We start from the raw sequence: 21,267 nt of genomic DNA on the forward strand, positions 1-21,267 counted from the left end.
GGTACAGCCCCTACCTAGCATTTGTAGACATATGAATTTGATCTCCATCTTGTCCAAAAATTGCACAAAATACAGTATATTTTTTTTAAGAGCAGCCTAGGCTTCATTCTGAACTGGAGAAAGTGATTATTTACAGACAGTAAGGATAAAGTTTGCATCCAGCCCTTTGTGCCTCTTTTGAGGCCACATCTCTAAATTTTAAATATTCTTCAGATTGCCAGTTGAATTCCCTTGTATGAGCTAAAGGGCAAACACATCCTGCCCCAGCTCTCTAGACTTTAAGCTGGCTGAGCAGCTGGCCATGAGGCCAGATGATATATTAGGATTTTGTGCCACCAAGTGGTGACAATACTTCTTTGCACTTTGGGTACATTTCCTCTTACACATTATTTCATTGCTACATTCAATTAAAAACAAAGCAAAACAAAATGATTTGTTGAGTTGCTATGATGTATTGAAAAAATAGCAATATTATTTTTCTGAAATAACATATTTGTACCCCAATCCTGATACTTCCAAGTAGAATAACCACAAAACAATTGGCATGAATTAATATCTGCCTACTCATGAACCATCAGCCTGTTAGTTGGTTTCTAGTCAGGAATAATTTTGCTGTTAACCCTCCAAAAGGACACATTTGATTTGGAGATATTTGGGCTTGTTACATAGGGATACGGGCTGCTATCAACATCTAGGGCTTATGATCCAGGCATGCTGCTAAATATGTAATACATAGGACACTGCCCACACTGAAGACTTTTCCAAGCTATGATACTGATTTTGATACTGCAGTGACTGAGAAATCAAGACTCTGTCCCTCTGGTGTGCACTTAGAGGACCGTGCCACAGTTTTGGGCCCCAAGGCCTTAAGATCAGCACCTTAGAAAGCCATGTCTATGCTTTTCCACACAAAAACCAGTAGTCATTCCCTCCTGGCACTGTTACCATCTCTGTGTAACCATTATATTACAGTCTTCAAGATGTCTGCTTACACCTTAAAATGATTCCCTGGGTTTCAAATACATGTTTACCATGAAGCTAAGCTACCGCTACCTGGCTAAGCTCTCATATTGCACATGTACAACCTAACAAAATCTCCACAACACCAATGCATCCCATTGGTGACAAAAATGCCCCCACCATCTCATTCTTTACACAAGTCAACAATATTTCAGTACCTGCTATATGCCAGTACTGGCACAAGGGAGCCTGGAATAAACTTCTGCCAAGACCAGACACCTACAAAAATAGCCTCCAATCCAGTGTGAAAATCGTGGCCAGTCCTGAACTACAAAGAAACAAAAGGCCTGGCCAGCTCAGTTGTGCATTCTCATGAGGTGGGCAGGGAAAGCTTTTCTAGAGAACTTAGGCTTTGAGGTAAAATCTCAGTGATATGACTAGCAATTCCGCTAGCACAGGATGGAAAGATTTTAGGCACTGGGATGGCAAACACAATGGCCATTGATTTGGAGAGAATGTGAAAATGACCCACTTCACAGTCACAAAATATTGGGTTAAAAGAAAAGATTATCTATTTGGCCTGCCTTCACAGAGAGGATTGACATGCCAGAGTATGCAGGACCATGGCTCCAATCCACACAAGTTTTCACTTTGCTGTCTCTTTTCCACCTGTCTGCTTGCTGTACTGGGTGGTTAAGACAAGAAAGACCATGTCCCTAAGCTCTCTGAGCAGTAAATCAACCAAAGTCAGGAATCCAAAGGATTCCTTCTATCTAGGTTCTTCCCTTGGATTGTGAGGCTTCCCTGTACCTCCATGCTGTCTTGTAACTTGGGCGGTAGAGGGGTGGAAGCTGGCTTGAACCTGAGCTGCCCATGCTGTGCTGATTTCAGAAACAAAATGCACTTGAAAAGTCAGGCTTCCCATTGTGTCCAAAAATACTACAAAAATGTGTTGAAGCTTCCTGACAATTTTGTGACTTCCTAAGTTAGGGAGGGACAGTGGATATCACATTGACCACACCCTTTGTTTTCAAGGCTAAGAGTCCTGCCTAGGGTTACGGGGCAAATGGGAGTGGAGGGGGAGGGGGGACAAAGCCACATGAGCACCTGTCTCCAGGTTCCCACCAGGTCTGCTTTTCAGTTACCCTTACTGCATATTCTTGCTTAATTTGGTAAATAGTAGCACAGTATCCTAATGATTTTAAAGGTCAACAAGAGTATGGATATTTTGCTGAAAATTTCAAAGGAGATTTTTTTTTAAAGTAGTGCTTTCAAATTGCACATGGTCTCCATGATTCTCACCAGTGTTGCTGTGTTCATTTGCCTGTTGATGGCATTTTGCTGGGCCAATGTGATTTATGCTCTTCTTTCAATATCTGGAGTCTGACAGCTCCCTCCATGCAAAAGACCCTTGGTGCATGTTCCCTCCAGGGATAGATGTGTGGGCATTCTACTTAATAGGGTATGTGACTCAAAATGGCTCCCTTGTGTATGGATACACTCACATTCAGTACATATTAGGTCACTTATGTAACTAATAATCTCACACATTATTTACAACACAAACTAGATAAGAATTTCTCTGCTGTTTTAAAACAATATGTTGGTATGAGAGAATCATTACATGGAAGTTAAAGCAAGTAACTTTCCTGATAGGCACTGGAATGTCACCAGGAAATGTAAACCAGGAATGCCTTCCCAAACAGTTGGAGAGTTTTTATTCCATTGGAAGACAGTTTATCCCTGTGATATACAGATTTAGAAGTATTCTGTTTTGCTCAAGTCCTTACGTTTATTTGTAAAAATCCATTTTTCTTCTAGAAACAATGCATTAAAGAGTTCTCAGTCAGCCCTTTGGATGCTAATGTTGTTGGGTATCACATGTATTGCATATTATCAAAATTCATTGTCTTTCTTAAAAAGTGCTGCAGCAATGGCACTTTAGCAAAGAGTACAACTGAGAGTGGACACTCTCCAGATCCCCAAATTGAAAGGGATTCATCAGAGCTTGCATGGCACCTGAATTCTGGTTTTCTGGTGAGACTCCAGGGCAGGTGTGAGGGCAGCAATCAGACAGTGGCTGGGTTCTCACCAGCAGACTGTTGACATCAGCACCTTAAAGTCCCCAGCATATTTGCTTCTCTTTCTACCACACATCTAACTGTTGGAAGGCTGAAACATGACCCTTAGGACATCGGAATGAGAGCCACCATGTCTGAGAGGCTCCACACACAATCTCCAGTAGCAACAGAGTAATTAAACACCCTTGCAGGACCATTTCTTGTATCTCATAAGACGGAATGGTAAGTAATTAAGACAAATGGCTCTATGCATAGATATGTTCATTTGAATGCACCACACTATTAGTTCACCCATGTGACTAATAATCTCCCACACATTGCTTGCAGTGAGAATTAAATGAGGATTTCTAATTCTTTTTGTAGCTGGCACACAAACAGTCAAGTATAAGGAGCTCAGAAGACTTCCACTTAAATAGTTTCAGTAGCCCTCCAAGACAATATCAGGTAAGCACAAACTTCAAGCTACAAGGATAGCCATTTGCTATGTTTAGGATCTCAAACTCTGCACTTCGTTAAATTAAAATAAAATATCAGGCTGTGTTTTAAATATCAGAAGGATGTATACACTTAACACCTGCTTATGGTATAACTGTCATATGCCTGGTACTTGCTAAGTGTGGAATATGTATGTAGATAATAGTAAAGCTTAGAGCGTATGTTCTTTATAAAAGCCTAACCTTACAAAACAAGAAAGAAGGGCTGGAGAAATATTTCAACTTAGGAGCACACATTCTCTAACAGGGTACCCAGGTCTTGTTCCTATCATCCTCATGGCAGCTCACAACTCCTGTACCTCCAGCTCCAGGGTATCTGAACCCCTCTTTTGACCTGCAAGGGCACCTACACTCTTGTGTATATACCTGAACACAGATATACATACATATGCATTATTAAAACTAAAAATAAATCAGTAAAAATAAAACTGAAAAGCACAATTTACCTCACAGTCTCACACTGTGAAATAAAGATGGCTTACTTGTGAATATTACATCTGTTGGTAGTATATGTGTATGCATGTGTATGATTTTATATATGCTGATATTCTATAATATGTGTGGCATATTATACAAATGAATTAATAGTAAGGTGTATAATAGTTCTATAGTGTATGCTTTCACTCTGCAACAGATACACCTATGACTATCAATGGATGTATCCTTTTGTAGAAATAAATGATAATTTTAAAAATAATTCTCCATTCATAGACACTCAAGCTTTCCTTTCCTGCTTTTTGTAAGCAACACTACTTAAAACATAAAACATACACATCTAAACTAGATCCTTATGTGAATTTCTTTACCAGAACTATATTAATCAGCTTTTAATTTGGGTTTATATGGTAAATGTTTACAAATTGCTGCATCTCTTAAATTGCATTTAATATATATTTATAGTTATACAAAAACAAGGAACTAGAGAAACTTTATTACATTGAAACTGGTGGTTCTTAAAGCAACCGTACAATCTAAAGTGGCTGCAATTCTTGGAAGGGTGGGAGACATAAACAACTGGACAGTGTTTAATTCTTTACTTCCTCAAAGAGCTCTACACAGACCTTTGACCCATCTGACAGGAAGTCCATGCTCTACTTTCAAATAATACCAGAAGAGGCACAACATATTTGATGTTGACTCTCTGGTCTTCCTCTTTTTGGGAATTAACTTTTGGCTCATTAGCCCAAGTAATGTGACAGTTGCTTTCATAAGAAAAATAAAATATGAAAAAAATTGTGCCAAGTACCACAAGAATAACTGTGCTGTTTTCTGTAATTACTTTTGCTTTTTACTTTTTTTAAAAATGGAGTGTGCTGGATGTCTCTACAATTTTGTTCAAATGACTGCAGAACCTGGAAAAGCTGTTGCTGCTATTGATGCATAACATACTGCTATTATTGGTCTTTTTATATAAATATAAATATATATATATATATATATATAATTTGAATTTTTGGAAACTTTAGCTGTGCTGTCAACTTTGGAAAAAAGTATCCCAGTTTACCATGTTGATTGGCATTGTACAGAAATTAACAGCCATATTGGTCTAGAAATGTTGAACTTATTTTTTTTTCCATTTGTACAGGGGTAATGCACTGTATTAAATATGTAAGGTCTTATCTACATGGGTTTGATTAAAAAAACTAATAAAATACTCTCTAAAAAAGAAATTAACAGCCATATTGGTCTAGAAATGTTCAACTTATTTTTTTTTCCATTTGTACAGGGGTAATGCACTGTATTAAATATGTAAGGTCTTATCTACATGGGTTTGATTAAAAAAACTAATAAAATACTCTCTAAAAAAGAAATTAACAGCCATATTGGTCTAGAAATGTTGAACTTATTTTTTTCCCATTTGTATAGGGGTAACACAGTGTATTAAATATGTAAGGTCTCATCTACGTGGGTTTGATTACAAAAACTAATAAAGTATTCTCTAAATAAAAAAAAAGAAAATTAAATATGGAGATACATACTCCTTGTGTACTAAATCTAACCTGAACTTTGATGACCATCACTTCTAAAGATAGGTAGACCAGAAGCCTATTCCAAATGAGATATTTGCATGAACATAATGCTGAAATGGATTTCTCCTTTTTCTGTCTAGAAAATTATGAAAAGACTCATTAAAAGATATGTACTGCAGGCCCAAATCGATAAGGAGAGTGATGAAGTGAACGAAGGTGAGTTGAGCATAAGGACAAAGCTTTTCCTGTGTGTGCCAGGGTTGTGTCCTGATGTAGAGGTGAGAGAGAACTGGGCATGGTGGATGAGCCTCAGGAGGCCATACAGAATAAGCTTTCTCCATCTGTATTAATAACTTTTCCCACTGCAGAGACAACCTGCTCGACAAAGCAAGTTAAGGAATGGAGGGTCTATTCTGGTTCACTGTTTGAGGGGACAGTCCACCTTTCTGGAGAAAGACAGTTTGAGGGGTCAGTCCACCATGCTGGTGAATGAGTGGTGTGGCAGGAATGGGAGGCAGCTGTTTGTCTGCTGCCAAGGAGCAGAAAGAAGTGAATGGCTGTGCTCAGCCCACTCTCCATTTTATTCTGCTGGGACTCTTGCCAGGGAATGGTGCTGCCCACAGTTTCAGTGCATCTTCCCACACCAGTGACCCCAAGCCCTAACAGGTTACTCCATACTGGTCCAGATGCTAATCAGTCTCCAAGGTGCTTCTAGATCTTGTCCAGTTGACAATATTATCCTACATAGAAGCCACCAAGTCCACAAAATGCTAGGGAACAAGTTGTCTACAAATGGCACAGACTAGATAAAATATTCTTATTTTTACGGGATCCTTGGTGAAGTTGCCTGGGAAAGATAAGAGACTTATTCCTCACCTCCACAATATTCTCCAGATCATTAAAATTCTGCTGTAATTACTTTTCCCACCTGAGACAACAGAAGCCTTCTCTGATCAGGAAGTGATTTCCCTTGAAAAGATTCTGAATACAGTCTAGACTCTCTTTATCCCACCCTGGAATCACTAGTTTGCTTACGTAGTCATGGTTGACTTCTCTCCTCTCTCCCTCTGCACAGGGGAACTGAAGGAAATCAAACAGGACATCTCAAGTCTCCGTTACGAGCTTCTGGAAGAAAAGTCTCAGAATACAGAAGATCTAGCAGAACTTATTCGAAAACTTGGAGAGAGATTGTCCTTAGGACCCAAAGAGGAGGAAAGCCACAGATAATGCGAAGCCCCTGGAAAATGCATATTTATTTCTCCGCTTGAAGCCATATTATTTTCTGATATATTTTTTTAAGTGCCAATGATAAACAGTATGTTAATGATGACTTGGATCATCTAGAGTCCTACTATCAACATTTTTTGGTGATTAAATTGCACTGTTGAGGCTAAAGATTACAGGCTGTGTCCAGGAGTCTGCTCAGTTCTGTGGAGCTTGTTCTCTTGATAGCTTTCTTGCAGTGGGTGGGTGGGGGGTAACTCTTGTGCTGGTGTCAATGTCTTGTGTCTGTTTGGGGATGGGCCTCAGATGCCAGGGGGCAGGTTTATGTTGCTCCATGTGTGGCTTCCTCTACAGAGTGAATTCAGGCATCTTTTTTCCCCTGTTGGAGACTTCCAACCTGGAAAATGGAGGAAAATCGTCTATTTAAAGAGCACCATAACCACCATCTAGCTACGTAATATAATTGATACTGCCTGTCCACATGAGTTTAGAGCCCTGTGTGGTGGTGAACACCTGGTATACCAACACTTGGTAGGTTTAGAATTCAAGGTCAGTCTTGGCTACATAGTGAGATTCCATGGGCTACATGAGATCATGTCTAAAAATCAAAACAAAATAAGCTTATGCCTATGTTCAATTTTCTGCCTCATCTGTTTCAAAATATTACACTTCATAATAGAAACATCTTTTCTCAGCTAAGGCCAGAAACACAGTCCAGTTCTCTCTCTCTCTCTCTCTCTCTCTCTCTCTCTCTCTCTCTCTCTCTCTCTCTCTCTCTCTCTCGTGTGTGTGTGTGTGTGTGTGTGTGTGTGTGCACATGCACACACAAATGAACATGTATGTGAATTTGTGTGTGTACACATGCACATGCTTGCTTACTTTCATAAGCTAATGTGAACACTCAAAAGCTCTTAATTGCGACATTTTAAGTAGCAACCAAAAGTTACTATTCAATAAGAACTTTTTTTGTTACAATAGTGGCAATGTCCCAAACACTGCAATTTATTGTTTCAGTGACAGCACAATTCTGTGCCATTTCCAAGGGCAATTACAGACAAACCTGATATTCTGCCTTTGACTATCAGTGGCCATGTGGGAATTTGCAGACACCCACTCACTACCCCCAGTGTGATCTACTCTGTTCCCAAATATGTGAACAAAGTTTTTGTGTTCATTTCCATTCACTAAGTGGTTGTTGTGAACTTATCCATGCTGCAATCCAGCATCTTTAACTAACAAACAGCAATGAAGGAGCATCATGTTACCGCCAAAGACTCAAACTTCAGGGGGTGCCTGCCCTTAACTGCAATGCTGCTTTGAATTCAGCAGAAGGACATCTCTGACTTCCCTTAAAGGATGGAGAGGACAGAAAATCTGCTCAGCACCAAGTGTGGATGAATCAAAGGACATCTGTCGAAGCAGCTCAGAGCACACAGTTGAAAATTTATATTCAGTGCTTTTGATATTTGTGGTTGTTTCCTATTGATAAATTACACTGATAAAGCAGAGGTCCGTATTCAAATGGTGTGTGGCAATATTTAATTAGCAATGGTGAAAAATAGCCCCCCCCAAAACAACCTCATACCAAACTGTGCTATCCTCAAGTTAAAGTAATGCAACATCCATAGACTTTGTGTGTTGCGCTGTTGCAGAGATTGGCTTCCAAGCCAAGGACTGTGGAACAAAGACTAGGCTGGACTGCAGAGGTCTCCAGAAGAGATGTTCAGACTCCTAGTCTCCAAGTAGATTGATCTGAAAAGGCACGTTGGAGAAGGGCGGCATGGCTGTGGGTTCCCAGGAGGAGGGGGGCATGGCTGTGGGTTCCCAAGAGGAGGGCAGCATGGCTATGGGTTCCCAGGAGGAGAGTGGCATGGCTGTGACTCCCCAGTAAAAGGTACCTCTGTAAGCACCTCCTGCTATATGATTCAGAATGAATGTCACAATGTTAGCAGTTTTCTCAGAGGGTAGCTGGATAGGAACTTGTTCTAGTTTCCCTTCAGTTGGAACATTAAAACAAAGACACCAAAATATATGACAAGTTTTAAAATTCCAACTGTAGCTTTTTTAAGGCATATTGCGAAAGGCTGACCCTCAACATGGCAAAAATCTCAGGATCACTGGTTTCTATAAACACACATTACCGAAGACCATGATTCATGTCCCAGACATACTCACTGGCTAAAATAAAGTAGGAATGTATCTATCCCACTTGGAGACATGGGTACCACCTGGAGGAGTGATTAGTGAAGTTTGAAATAACCAACAGTTGTTCCCTCCTGCCTAGCCCTGCCCTCTCCTCACCTCGTAAAGGGGCTTTACCGCCAGTGAGCAGATCAAAAGCTGTTGCATATTCATGCATGACTTTGCCCCCTCATTTCATGGCTGACTCTGAGAAATGGCACACAGTTAGTATGATTTTACTACATGTTGTGTTTTGAATGTGAACTATCCCACACAGGCTTGTTGGTTTGAATACTTGGTCACTAAAACACTGTGCCATCTGGTGGGGTTGTAGAATCTTCGTAGGTGAGATCTTGCTGGAGGAAGTGAGTCACTGGAAGGCAAGACATGAAGTGTATAGGTCTGCCCTTATTACTAGTATCTGCTTCTCATTCCCCTCAGATGTGACATGAAGGGTTCAACCACATGCTGAAACTGGCAAGAAGCCACCTCCCAGCATGAGATTCCTGCCATGATAGAATGACTCCCTCAAGCCATGAGCTGAAATAAATCCTTCCTCCATGACATTGCTTCTTAAAATCAGTGGCTTAAAATCACAGCAACAAGAAACTAGCTCATGCACTAGGCATGGGGAACAATTCACCAGAATCTACCACTCAGTATCTGATCTTAAATGGAGAACTGTGATGTCACACAATTAGAGAAATATTTACTGGGCATGGACCTTATGCTAGGCTCTCACACATGGTATCTATCTTAGTTTTACTTCCTTTGGTGTGACAAAAACATCCCTACAGAAAGCAACTTAAGGGGAGATGGGGTTTGTCTTAGTGCACAGTTTCCAGACTCAGTTCATCACAGCGGAAAGCCAGTGCTGCAGGAACTTAAAACTGTGGGTCATACCACATCTGTAGTCAAGAGCAGAAGAAGAGAATACACACACACACACACACACACACACACACACACACACACACACACACATTTCTCACTCAGCTTACTCTCTCTAATCTACAGTCTAGAACCACACTAGGGAATGGTGCCACCCACAGTAGTCTGGTTCTTCCCACATTAATAAACATAATTAAGATAACCTCTCACAGACATGCCCATAGACTAGTCTGATCTAGGCAATCCCTCACTGAGACTCTCTTTCAAGATGATCCAAGATTGTAAATTTGACAGCTAAAATCACCACATCATTATCTAATTCACTCAAACTTCATCCTCATAAAAACCATATAGTTATTTTGGAAATGAGAAAAAGCCCAGGAGGTCTTAGAAGAATAAATAACTTGCAAATAGAAGTGATAGGGTCAGGAGCAAAACATACATGTCTCTCACCTTTATAGGTTGTCTCCGTTGACTGGTGTAGTCTCATATTGTTTAATTTTTTTTTTTGGTTTTTCAAGACAGGGTTGTTTAATCTCTTGATGAGGTGATTGTGGGCCATACCCCACACCTGAGGTCCCTTTCAGGTCAGAAGTAGACAATGGCCTCTGAAAAACACATAGTCATGAAGGAACACAGATGGTTAAAGAGGTTCATAGCATGAGTCCTTACTTTCAATTGTGGTGTGCTCAGCTCACACACAAGGAAGTCTGTAAAACTGGGATTATTAAGGCAAATGAATCGTGTGTGTGTGTGTGTGTGTGTGTGTGTGTGTGTGTGTGTGTGTGTTATGAGTATAAGTATTTACATTGCATTTCTGTGTGAGTGTGTGAGTACATATGTGTGTGTCTACATGTGTGAAATCCTTCACTTGACTGTTTGACTTTTCTCATTTATTCAGGGTTTGTATCTGTAGAACTTTCCAGAGATCATTTTTCCATTTTTCAAATCTTTCCAGCTTTTAAGTGCACTGATTTTTGGATGGATTTTAGGTCTTGTTACAAACAGCCATGTCCATGGACTACACATAATACTCAAAAGCAGTAACTTGCTATTCAACTTCATCATCTTCAACTGCAAATTTTATTTAAACCCTTTTAGTTCCAGATCCCAGCAGAACCAATTTTGAAGAGCCACATACACACACTCAGAATGAAGCTGGTCATAATAACAATAAAACAGGCTCCCAATTTTTGTAATCAACTTTTATTGTGTATAACTAAGTTTATGCTATCTAACATTATGGTCATTCTTTTTAAATACTATGTCATTCTATAGATAATTACCGCGAGTAGATAACCAGTGGGCGATTCCTATTTTACAAATTCGTTTGAAGATGGCATGTTGGAGGTCATCTTGCTTGATAGCAAGGGGAAGAGGTCAAATATTTATATTAAAAATAATACATCATAAGGAATTATAATATTACATGGGGTGTGTCTTACTCTGTTTGGGCTGCTGCTAAATGATATCATTAAGGTGAACAGCTTGTAAACAGCAGATGCATTTTCCACACTCTGCAGAGGGGTAATTGGACTGTCAGGGAGAGTCCACTTCCTGCTTCATGAATGGCCCCTGCTCACTGTGTGCTCATATGGTAGGTGGGGCCATGCTGTTCCCTGGGGTCTCTTTCACAAGATGCTTAATTGCATTCATGGGGCACCAACCCTTGAACTAATACTTTCCATAGGCTCTGTTTTCATTTCATCCGCTGTCAGGAAGCAGAGCCAGATGAATGTCAGATGCTCAGTTCACTTTGTTCCATGTTTAACGTAGGATCCCAGCACATGAAATGATGTGGGTCTTTTTGCCTCAGTCCTATCTTGATACTCCAACATAGGTGTGCCCAGAGTTGTGTCCTAGGTGTCTAGATTTAGTAAAGCTGATAATCCATATTGACCCCCACAATTACCTCCACAGACACCTTTGCCTTGTGGTTTGGATTTTGACATGTGAATTTGGGAGGCAGACACAAAATTCAGACCACTCATATGTATGTACAAAAATCTCTCTGTTTTCATGCACACCTGGGAGCAAGGGCTATCCTTATCTGTTGATAGACTGTAGAGGGAGTTTACCAAGGGGTTAGGGGAGTGTACAGAAGGGGGTAGGGGAGTGTACAGAAGGGGGTGGACAGACATGCTCTGGTGTGTTGATAGACTGTGGTGGGAGTGTACAGGAGTGGGTGGATGAACATGCCCTTTAGGAAACACAGGAACATCATGGCTGTTTGTCTAAATCTCTAGAGAAAACCTTGATGTTGACATTCAGGAAGTGAGTCTTGAATTTCACTAACTGGCATTTGATTCTAATTTTGTCCATGAAAATAGACTCTCATATTGCCACAAGAACAACTTTTAATCAGAATAAATTAAGTTCTTTATTACCATGTGTTGGTCTAAAGCAGTGTGGAGATCCTTCGCTATGCCTTAACCTTTTCAGTAGTCTTTGATTTGCTGTCTGACATTTACCCTCCTCTTCTCTTCAGAAGATGGACTTCCACTAGAATAATTGGAAAAGGTCAAATTTTAGAGTGTTTCCTTGTATCTTAAAAAGGGTTCACTTATGTCCACTTTGTTGGTATAATTTGTTAACCTGTGGAAGAGTATACAGGCACATATCCATATAATCTGCCATATGTAATAAAAAACAGGACTACCTATACATACATGTATATGTGCGCCAAGACATTTGCCAATCAAGCTGTCTGTGACATCATATATACTTTCTTTCTCTTCACACTTGTTCCTTCCCTTTAGTTTTTATTATTTCAATAATTTACTCCCTTCTTTAGTCACTGTTATCTCCTCTTCTAAGATCATCAAGGTCTAACAGTTCATAATATAGATCTAAAGCCATAATATGTGGGTTCAAATCCTCACTCTGGCAATTTTCAGGTGTGCATTCTTTGCCATTTTCCTAATTTTTTCTGATCCACAGCATCCCACATGTATAGATGGAGAACTAACACCATCTCCTGCACTGAATTATGTGGAAGACAAGTTTGGGTGTTTTAGATTCAGACTTGGGACATAGTAAGTCTTCAGTTAGTGGTAGCAATTCTACAAAAATGATGCAGCTCAAAAAATTCTTTTTCTAGGGCTGGGGGTGGCTCCATTGGTATACTGCTCACCTAATGTGCATGAGGCTCTGGATTTGAACATCAGCATCACATAACTGGGTGCCGTGGTACACGGCTATGATTTAAGAATTGAGAGGTAGAAGAAGGAGGGTCAGAAGTTAAAAGGTCATCCTTGCTATACAGTAAGTTCCAAGCAAACTTGAACTACATGAGACCCTGCCTCAAAAAAGTAACACGGGATCAACAAACTCCCCTTTCCATTCTTTCTTGGCCTATTCCTTGAAGCCTCATAAAACCAAGTGCTATTCAGATTTTTGACTTAGCGTTTCTCTGATTAACTCCTATGTCATGCCAGGAGCTCTGAGTTAAGAAGGAGCCTGAGGCCCCTGCTGGAATTAGTAGAGAAGAATGACAGAGGAGTCATGTCTCTTGAGTACAAGACTGGCCTTCAGGCCACATGCCTGTCATCCTTCAAAAATAGATGACTCACATTTGAGCAGGATTTGGGGAGATTTCAAGGTGCTTTTGTTATTTTCATCCCAATAATGCATAATGGCATCTGAAGGTTGGTTGGAATGAGGACTATGTTACATCCTGTTCATAAAACTTTTATTGGGAGCTTGTGACATTTTTGGGAATGTTCTGGGTATGACTGTCAGTAACAGAGACAAAGTGTAAGTAGTTTCTCTGTAACGGATGTAGAGGCAGCCAGTGAGGTGCAGGGCTCTTGTTCCCTGAGGAGGCTGTGAGTGCTTCTGAGGGAGAGTCTTCTGGACCCTCAGTGGAGAAGGGGATCTGGGCAGCTTCTGTTAAGTTCACATTTCCTGCTACAGTCTGTGGTTTCTTCTTTCTTAGAAGACACACTGGACATTGCTCAGATGCCAGTGGGCTGACTCTGGGGTGTTTTCAAGTCCCCCTTGAAGTATGATCATTTAATTTGTTCACTTTGTCCTCCTGTTCAGTCAGAAAGCCATCCCTCAGCTCCAGAGAACAGTAATTCACTGACACATGTCACATGTTTGTTGTTAACTCACAGATTGCTGCCTACCTGGTTGCTTCAGCAGTGCAATCCCATCTCCATTGTTATCACCAGTGGGAAGGGCCACACCTTGGCTCTATGCATTTTGCCTGTTCTTCACATAGCCCATCTCAGCATGTTACTTCCCCGGGATGGTGTCTGTTCCAGGACTTCATCATGTTTCTTACTCATCTCCAGGAAGTCAGGCGTGACCATGCAATCTAGTTAAGGTTTTTTTATTGACACCTTGACATCTTCCTGATGGTTTAGCTCAGTGAAGCTCCATAGTGAAATCTGTACGTGACTCTTCCAGGTCCCCAGAGACTTTTGAATATTCCTCAGTCTGGATGAATCAATATTGATGTTGATGGATAAAAGTATCTCATATACAAAAATATCCAAAGTTTGGTTTTTGTGTAAAAACCCTAACTCTTGGGTTTTCAGGTCTGAAGTTGTAGCACTATGTGCTTGTGGCAATTTCTTAAAGAGATTAATTTATGCTGGGAGTTAGAATTTAGACTTGAACATTAATCTGTCTGGTGCAGCCTGTGATCAATAACACAATCTGAATCATTCTGAATTCCGCCTTCTGCAGTCCTGTATCAGGACTACATCCTTTGAGTATTTTATAGCATTAAGGGAGGGTCACAAAACTATCCATCAGACATGCATGATCAGTTCACTTCACTGCAGTAGCACTGTCCTCACAGCGTCTTGGCCTGCAAGGCCAGTGTCTGATGTTCGCTTCCATTCTAGGCTTATCAAAACTCCTAATTAAACTGATGCAAGGAATTCATGGCTTATTCAGTCATTTCATTTAAAATCGTGACAATAATAAAGATGGTTCATGTGCTACTAGAATTCTGAGACATGCAGCTTATTAAACACTGTGAGCCCCCCAGGAGAAACCCTACATATATGCTTGAGGATGAGGGGAAGAGGTGTTTATACATGTCAAAAATATGTCCAGTAGGCTAAGAGGTCATTGGAAAGGACTCTGCTCTGACTGCACAGTTACTTGTATTCCTTTGGTTGATAGCGTCAGAATGTGCTTTACTGTTAGCATGTCCCATTTGGGCACTCTGCATTTTCTTTCCATTTTAAAGGGATTATAACTCAATGGCTTACTAACCCTGGCCTGGAAAGAGTCATGTGAACCTTTGAAGAACAAGATCTAGGTGTAAGAACTAATGAGGGTAAGTGTAAGGAAAGGAGTAGAATACCGGGTCATTTTGTTTTGGCCACTTTATAATAAAATCACAGCAGTGTCTGGCCTGAGGGGTAGGAGGGAGGTATTGGAGAGCCTAAGATTATGCAAGAGCCTGTGTACACACTTCATACAGGGTAGCAAGAGGCACGCTTGGAGGGTCTTGGGTTCTGAATCCATATTCTCATGGTGACCATAAAATCATTGCATAACCCCAAGAGACCTATGAGTTATTTCATAGGCACTTTCAGAGGTCTCAGCAAATTCCAGTAGACGCAAAAATTTTTTAACAAATGGATGTATTTATTGAAGGAATGGTCTGGTGTGACTTGTCACCCCAGTAAGGCTCGGAGGAGAAACTAGATCCCAGGTCCCAGGCAGAGAAAGACTCCAAAGGGGATCAAGTCAAGACCTGCTGGCCAAATACTTTGGCAGAGGCATCTCGGTAAGTCCCCCTCAGGCTTCATGGGCACCAAAGCTTCATGAAGGGCACGTACTTCCAATGCTCTGGCAGCTGCCTCTGTCTTTCTGCACCACCCTGGCCAGAGGCAGGCTGTTTCCTTTGTATGTGGTTGTTGGGCAGACCACATCACTTCCTATCCAGATGTGGAGGTCACGGTGACACAGGTCAAGTGGGCTGTGACAAGGCCTTGGAGGAACAGACAGGAAGCGGTTGGGCCTGCTGTTTCTGTGCTGCTGTAGTTCAGAGAAAAGGAGAGAGAAAGATCTGGAAGGAAAACCCCTGTGCTGCCACTAACCTCCTGCTGGGAAGTCAGGGGAACTGGTGAACCTCTCTGAGGTCCTGCCTCCTCTGTAGTTGGAGTGAGGATTAAACAATGCATATATGAAGGCCTGTCTCAGAGAGCTGCACGCCGGAGCACCACTGCCTGGAAACAGGCCTCATCTGCTTCTATATGTTGTCTCCCCAAGATATCCCAAGTGAGTTTTGAGATGCTGTATACTTCTTATTAAACAATCCCACAACAAGGTTTGAGACATATATCTGCATATATTTTATTAAACAATCCCAGGACAAGACTTGAGGCATATATGTGGGTTACTAAACGCCGGGGTGAGATGCATGCTGATCAAGGAGATAGACACAAGGCAGAGGGCTAGAGACACAAGAAGACAACACATCCATTTTTGTGAGTAGTCATTATCTCCCAAGTCCATAGTAGTCTTACAACCCACATCTAGCTGCTATTTTTAGAGGGGATCTATTTCTATCTTGGGCTGTATTTCTGACGTTTCTGGAGTCTCAATGGCAGTTAGCTTAGTCATCACTCCTACAACCATATGGACTATTTGTAAAAGTCAACTACTGAATGATGAATTCACATAGACACTGCCACCAGGCTGGGGTTCCTGACTACCTTGGTCCCCTGTATGACTCCTCAGGCTTGGGACTTAAGGTTCCCTGGAGCGTCTGTCCCCACCAGAGATGTGGGCTGTGAGTGGCAAGTGCCTGACTCAGTTGGGGTCCCAAAATATGCTCGAGTGCTTTGTTGCTAGATGCTGCCCCAGGTGAGACCAAGAGCAAGGGAAACCTCTGCCTTCCCATGGGGTAGGAAGCCAGGAAGCTGAAGACTCACCGTAAGTGAAATGTGTACTTTTTGCTACAAGGAAGAATGAAGAAGGGCCAGTGAGTTCCAGTTTTAAGTAGAAAAGTATCTGACGGTGGCAGAGAAATGAATGAAGCAGAGTGGGGAGGTTCCAGGAGGGGAAAGCCTCAGCAAAAGTTTCCCAGGAAGAGGCACAGGTGTGCCGGGGTTGGAACTGGAGAGCCAGGGGTGGAGGGCCACGGTTCATTGGACACGATGGAGGAGGAGGAGGCCACTGAAGGCTGTGGTTCCACTGGCATGCAAAGCACGACATGGATGTCAGCTAAGGCAGTGCAGCTCTGCTGCTGAGTGCCTGCTGTTTCTTACCCTGCTGTCTGGAGGCTCAGCCCTCCTTGCCTGATCTCATGTAGGCATTAACCACCCCTGCACCCCAGTGCAGCTCTGTGTGATACAGGGAGAGCCAGCTTGCCGGATCTCCCACTCACAGTGAGGTCCCTGCGTCCCCCATGGCCCTGCTCACACTCTGTGATCTCATCTCCCTTTCAAGTTCTTTCAAATGACTGGCTGAATCTGCCCCCTTTTCCCTTGACCCCTTTCCTGTGTTTCCTTTGACACGGGCGCTTTGGCCACTAGCAGGCCATGAAATTGGACCTAACTGAGGGATTGATTTTCTGATTAACTGTTAGAAAGCAGCACTAGAGCAGTTAGGGGACAGCTCTGTGCCGAATGAGAAACCTCCATGCCTCATCGTCCTGCTTGTTCTGTCAGAGAATAAAACCAGCAGAGAACCCACCTCAGAATCCCTCTGTCAAAAAGAAAACGGATTCAATTCTTATGACATTAGTTTATTTACTGAATGCGTGCATACACTGTGTCCATGTGCCGCGGTAAGTGGGTGGTTCGAGGACAAAGTTGGTTCGCTCCTTCCTTCCGTTTGTGGGAATCCAGGTTGCCAGGCTCGATGGCAAGGGCCTTTTACTCACCGAGTCATTACGCCAGGCCAAGAAAACTGTTTTTTTAAATGAAATAATGGTTAAAATATCTTCGGTTTACTTACAGAAATTGTCTTAAGCCAACATTTCAGGGTATACAGCTGTGGTTAGACTAATGAGAACCCACTACAGTGATAGGCTGCATTCCAATTTACTCTCTAGCACCACCATGTGGTAATGCATGGGTGATGACTGCAGCCGTCCATCTAGCTGGATCTGGGCAAGAAGAGGGCCTGGGTGGGCAGTTGAGCAGCAGGGTGTGCCCTGGTACAGTCTGTCTAGCAGTTCAGGGCATTGTGACATAGACTGGCTCTGTAACTGTCTGAGGTCACCCTCAGGTTTTCAATGCTCATAATCCTGGGATTTGAGATGAGTCTCTGACAACTGTGTGAACAGCAAATATAGTTAAGGCCTGACTTGAGCAATGGCCATCCACCCATCATTTCTTCATGGTATGTTTTCCCACTAATGGGTTGGATGGCACCAAGATAATTTGTGAAGGCTTGTGTGCTCAGATTTAATGTGTGTGTGTGTGTGTGTGTGTGTGTGCGCGCGTGTGTGTGTGTGTGTGTGTGTGTGTGTGTGTGTGTGTGTGTTATAGAGGTGCAGAGGCATTCATCAGTGTGCGGGTATTGAGAGGACAGAGGGGCACACCAGACATCAGATGTCCTCCTCTGTCACTCTCTGTCCTGTTGAAGAGGTCTCTCACTGAACCTGGAGTCGAGCTGGCACTCTGTCAGCCCCAGCAATCGTCTCTCTGCCTTCCACAGCACTGAGGCTACAGGTACGCACATGGCCACACCCAGATTTCTTTACCTGTGTGTCTGGGATTCAGACTTGGGTTTTTTACACTTACATAACAGCACTCTACTCCACAGACCTGATGTTTTTAACTAGTTTATTTTAATCACTTAATTGTTGCCATTAAAAAGTTGTTTTAAGTTACATAATATTTAGAAATAATAACAGTTGTCATCTGTTAAACACAGGGAACAGGCAGAGTCTGTGGTAGGTCTTCCTCCATCTGCATTATTTATTCAAATCTTCATGAGAACTCCATCACGTGGATGTTATTTTTCTAGAAGAGAAGACAACAGTCAAGTTTGATCAGATCAAAGCCACACAGAGAATATGTGGTAACTTTGGAATTGAAATGCAGGCCCCATTGAAAAGAGCAGAGGCTTGGAGAGAGAGAGAGCGAGCAAGTGTGGGAATCAGAATGCTACTGCCATATGGCTGCAGTTGCCTTTCTTGCTGGAGAAGGACCGGTGCATGTTTAATGGTGTTGAGGCAGGTCTTTGCAGCATTGCAAAACTACTGTGATATCTTCAGCTTCTACCTGGGCAAGAAAAGCAGTTCATCCCTCACACATAATTTTACAGCCCCTGGTGGAAACCTGTAGCTTGGAGGGGCCATGACATCCTGAAGCCACAGAAGCATGAGCCCCAGACAGAAGCCTGGCTTTGTATCACTTTGCCTAGGACTAAATAGACAATATGTTGTTATGGTTGGACATAAACACCTAAACATAATGCTGATACACAAAGAACAGCCTGGCCCTGTTCCCTGAGAGATGCCTTAGGCTGAGTCTGGTCTATTGTGGATTCTCTTCTCTTCACTATTGAAAGGGGCTTAACAGCTTGCCACTGACCACAGAACTTGGGGCTCATAGCCTGTAACCCAAGGCAGGTTTAACTCCCATCCTCAACATCCAAGTAGGGACAAATTAATGGTGGAAAGCAGAAAAAGATTTATCCAATGAGGTGACACTGGGAAAAACAAAGAGATTTAGTGACACCCCATCCATTTCCTCATGGATCCATCTTTTGGGTTCTGAAGTGAGACTGGAGCTTGCATATAGGGCCAAGGTTATGCACATCAAGCAGTCCTGGGCAAGGTGTGGCCACACCCACCATTGACCCGTCACTGTCTGGTCCAGTTAAAGACACACAGAGAATCTGATAAATGTGCAAAGTGAATGTTCAGCTTTCCTTGACAAACTTTTGAATCAATATGAAACAGAATTATTAAAGTCACTGTGTCCCCTCACCATCTGTGTCCTATTTGACTATTAAATTGTCCCTTTATCTAGAGCAAGGAACAAAAAGACTGGCCGGGCACTGAATGCCCGCCGACTGGATCCTGTTTTCTCTGATGTGCCATTCTTCTTCACACACAGTTTTACTTCATTCTCACAGAGGTCCCCTCATCGAGGCTGAGAGAAAAGAAGGCGAACCATTGTTCTTAAAACCAGACTGAAAGCCCAGCTCATTTAAAGCAAAGACTAGTACTTTCTGAATGCCAGAATGTAATGACAGAAGAAGAGTCTCTCTAAATGGGAGAGTGTTGAAGTCATCCTCAGACTCAGGTCAAGTTGCTCCTGTCTATCTGCAATGAAGTTAGGAAAAGAACAAATTGTCTTTCTACCTAGCGAGAACAGGAACAAACGGCACCATGACAAAGTGAGTCACTAGAGGGCGCCATTGTCCATCCTTGCAGGTACATTCCTTGCCCAGGATATCAGCCTATGGCCCCTGAAGATAGACAGGTGCAAGGTCCTGGAGTTCCAAGACCATAAAACTCTGCATGGAATTTAGGACATCAGTAGGAAAATTTTCCTGCAGGCTACAGGCTTTACTACAGATGCTTAGTTATCTTTAAGTGTGCAGGGTTTTGTTTTTCTTTTGTAAATTCTCTAGAAAGCGAGTTGCTAGAAGAATGCTACAATGAGATGCAACAGCAAAATCAAGACATTGATCTTGGAAAAGATTTTATTTAATCTAGGAAGAAAATATTAGCCTGTAGGAAATCAGCTTTGCCCAGTTCTGCTGCAAGAATGGAGACTCACTGATAGAAAATGATCTCTGATCCCATTCCCATCCCCCCCATTCTAAATTCTAATCCAAAGACCTTACTGGATATGGAAATGAAGTGGTGGACAATACAGGAGCATTGAGCCAAGGGAGCACTTACAAAACAGCGTGTAAGCGACTAGGCAGGTGCTGTTCCTACTTATCAGTAGCAAGGGGCCCTCTGGAACCACCTCAACCCTTTTGCCATGATCTTCTACTTCTCTGTGCCTAGGAAACAGGAACGAATGAGCACAGTGAAGAGGAGGCATGGACAATGTTTGCTTCCTGTTGTAATGTAAGAAAAGTGGCTTGAGAGAAGAGGTTTTTTTTTTTTTTTTTTAAATTGGGGAAAGCGATTGTAAAAGGGGGAAAAGGAAGGAAAGAGACTGACCTCCAGAGACAGGAGTAGCAGGAGAGAGGAGAGAGGAAAGAGAGGGGAGAGAGAGGGGAGGGGAGAGGGTAACAAAGGGAGAGAAAGAACCAGAGAGAGAAGGCTGGGAGGTGGGCAGGGCCCTTTTAAAAGGGAACATGGTGAAAATGCACAGGTGGTTCTTTTAGTGGCTGCAGCTGAGGGCATACCCTGTCAGAACCCAAGGACAGGCCAGTGCAGATGCCTGAATACTAACACTCCCCCCTTGCTTGCAGTGGCTACAGGTGCAGCTTCATCTTTGCAGTGAGTGGCTGCTTCAGAAATATCCCGTGAATAAAGCAAGTAGTAGCTGGCTCTAATTAGGCTTATAGGTGAAACTA

At 42.2% G+C, this 21,267-nt stretch overlaps 1 protein-coding gene across 2 annotated transcripts in view; it reads left to right on the forward strand.

Moving 5' to 3' along the window:
* Positions 1-6,732, forward strand: part of Trpc6 (transient receptor potential cation channel subfamily C member 6) — a 103,255-nt gene extending 96,523 nt beyond the window's left edge. For both annotated transcript variants that reach the window (XM_027415154.2, XM_035444380.1), the window contains 3 exons: positions 3,405-3,485; positions 5,646-5,721; positions 6,581-6,732. In XM_027415154.2, the coding sequence (XP_027270955.1) occupies positions 3,405-3,485; positions 5,646-5,721; positions 6,581-6,732 (309 nt within the window). The remainder of the gene's footprint in view (positions 1-3,404; positions 3,486-5,645; positions 5,722-6,580) is intronic.
* Positions 6,733-21,267: the final 14,535 nt, after the last annotated feature.

Source organism: Cricetulus griseus, chromosome 4 (genome assembly GCF_003668045.3).
Source record: "Cricetulus griseus strain 17A/GY chromosome 4, alternate assembly CriGri-PICRH-1.0, whole genome shotgun sequence".
NCBI lineage: Eukaryota > Metazoa > Chordata > Mammalia > Rodentia > Cricetidae > Cricetulus > Cricetulus griseus.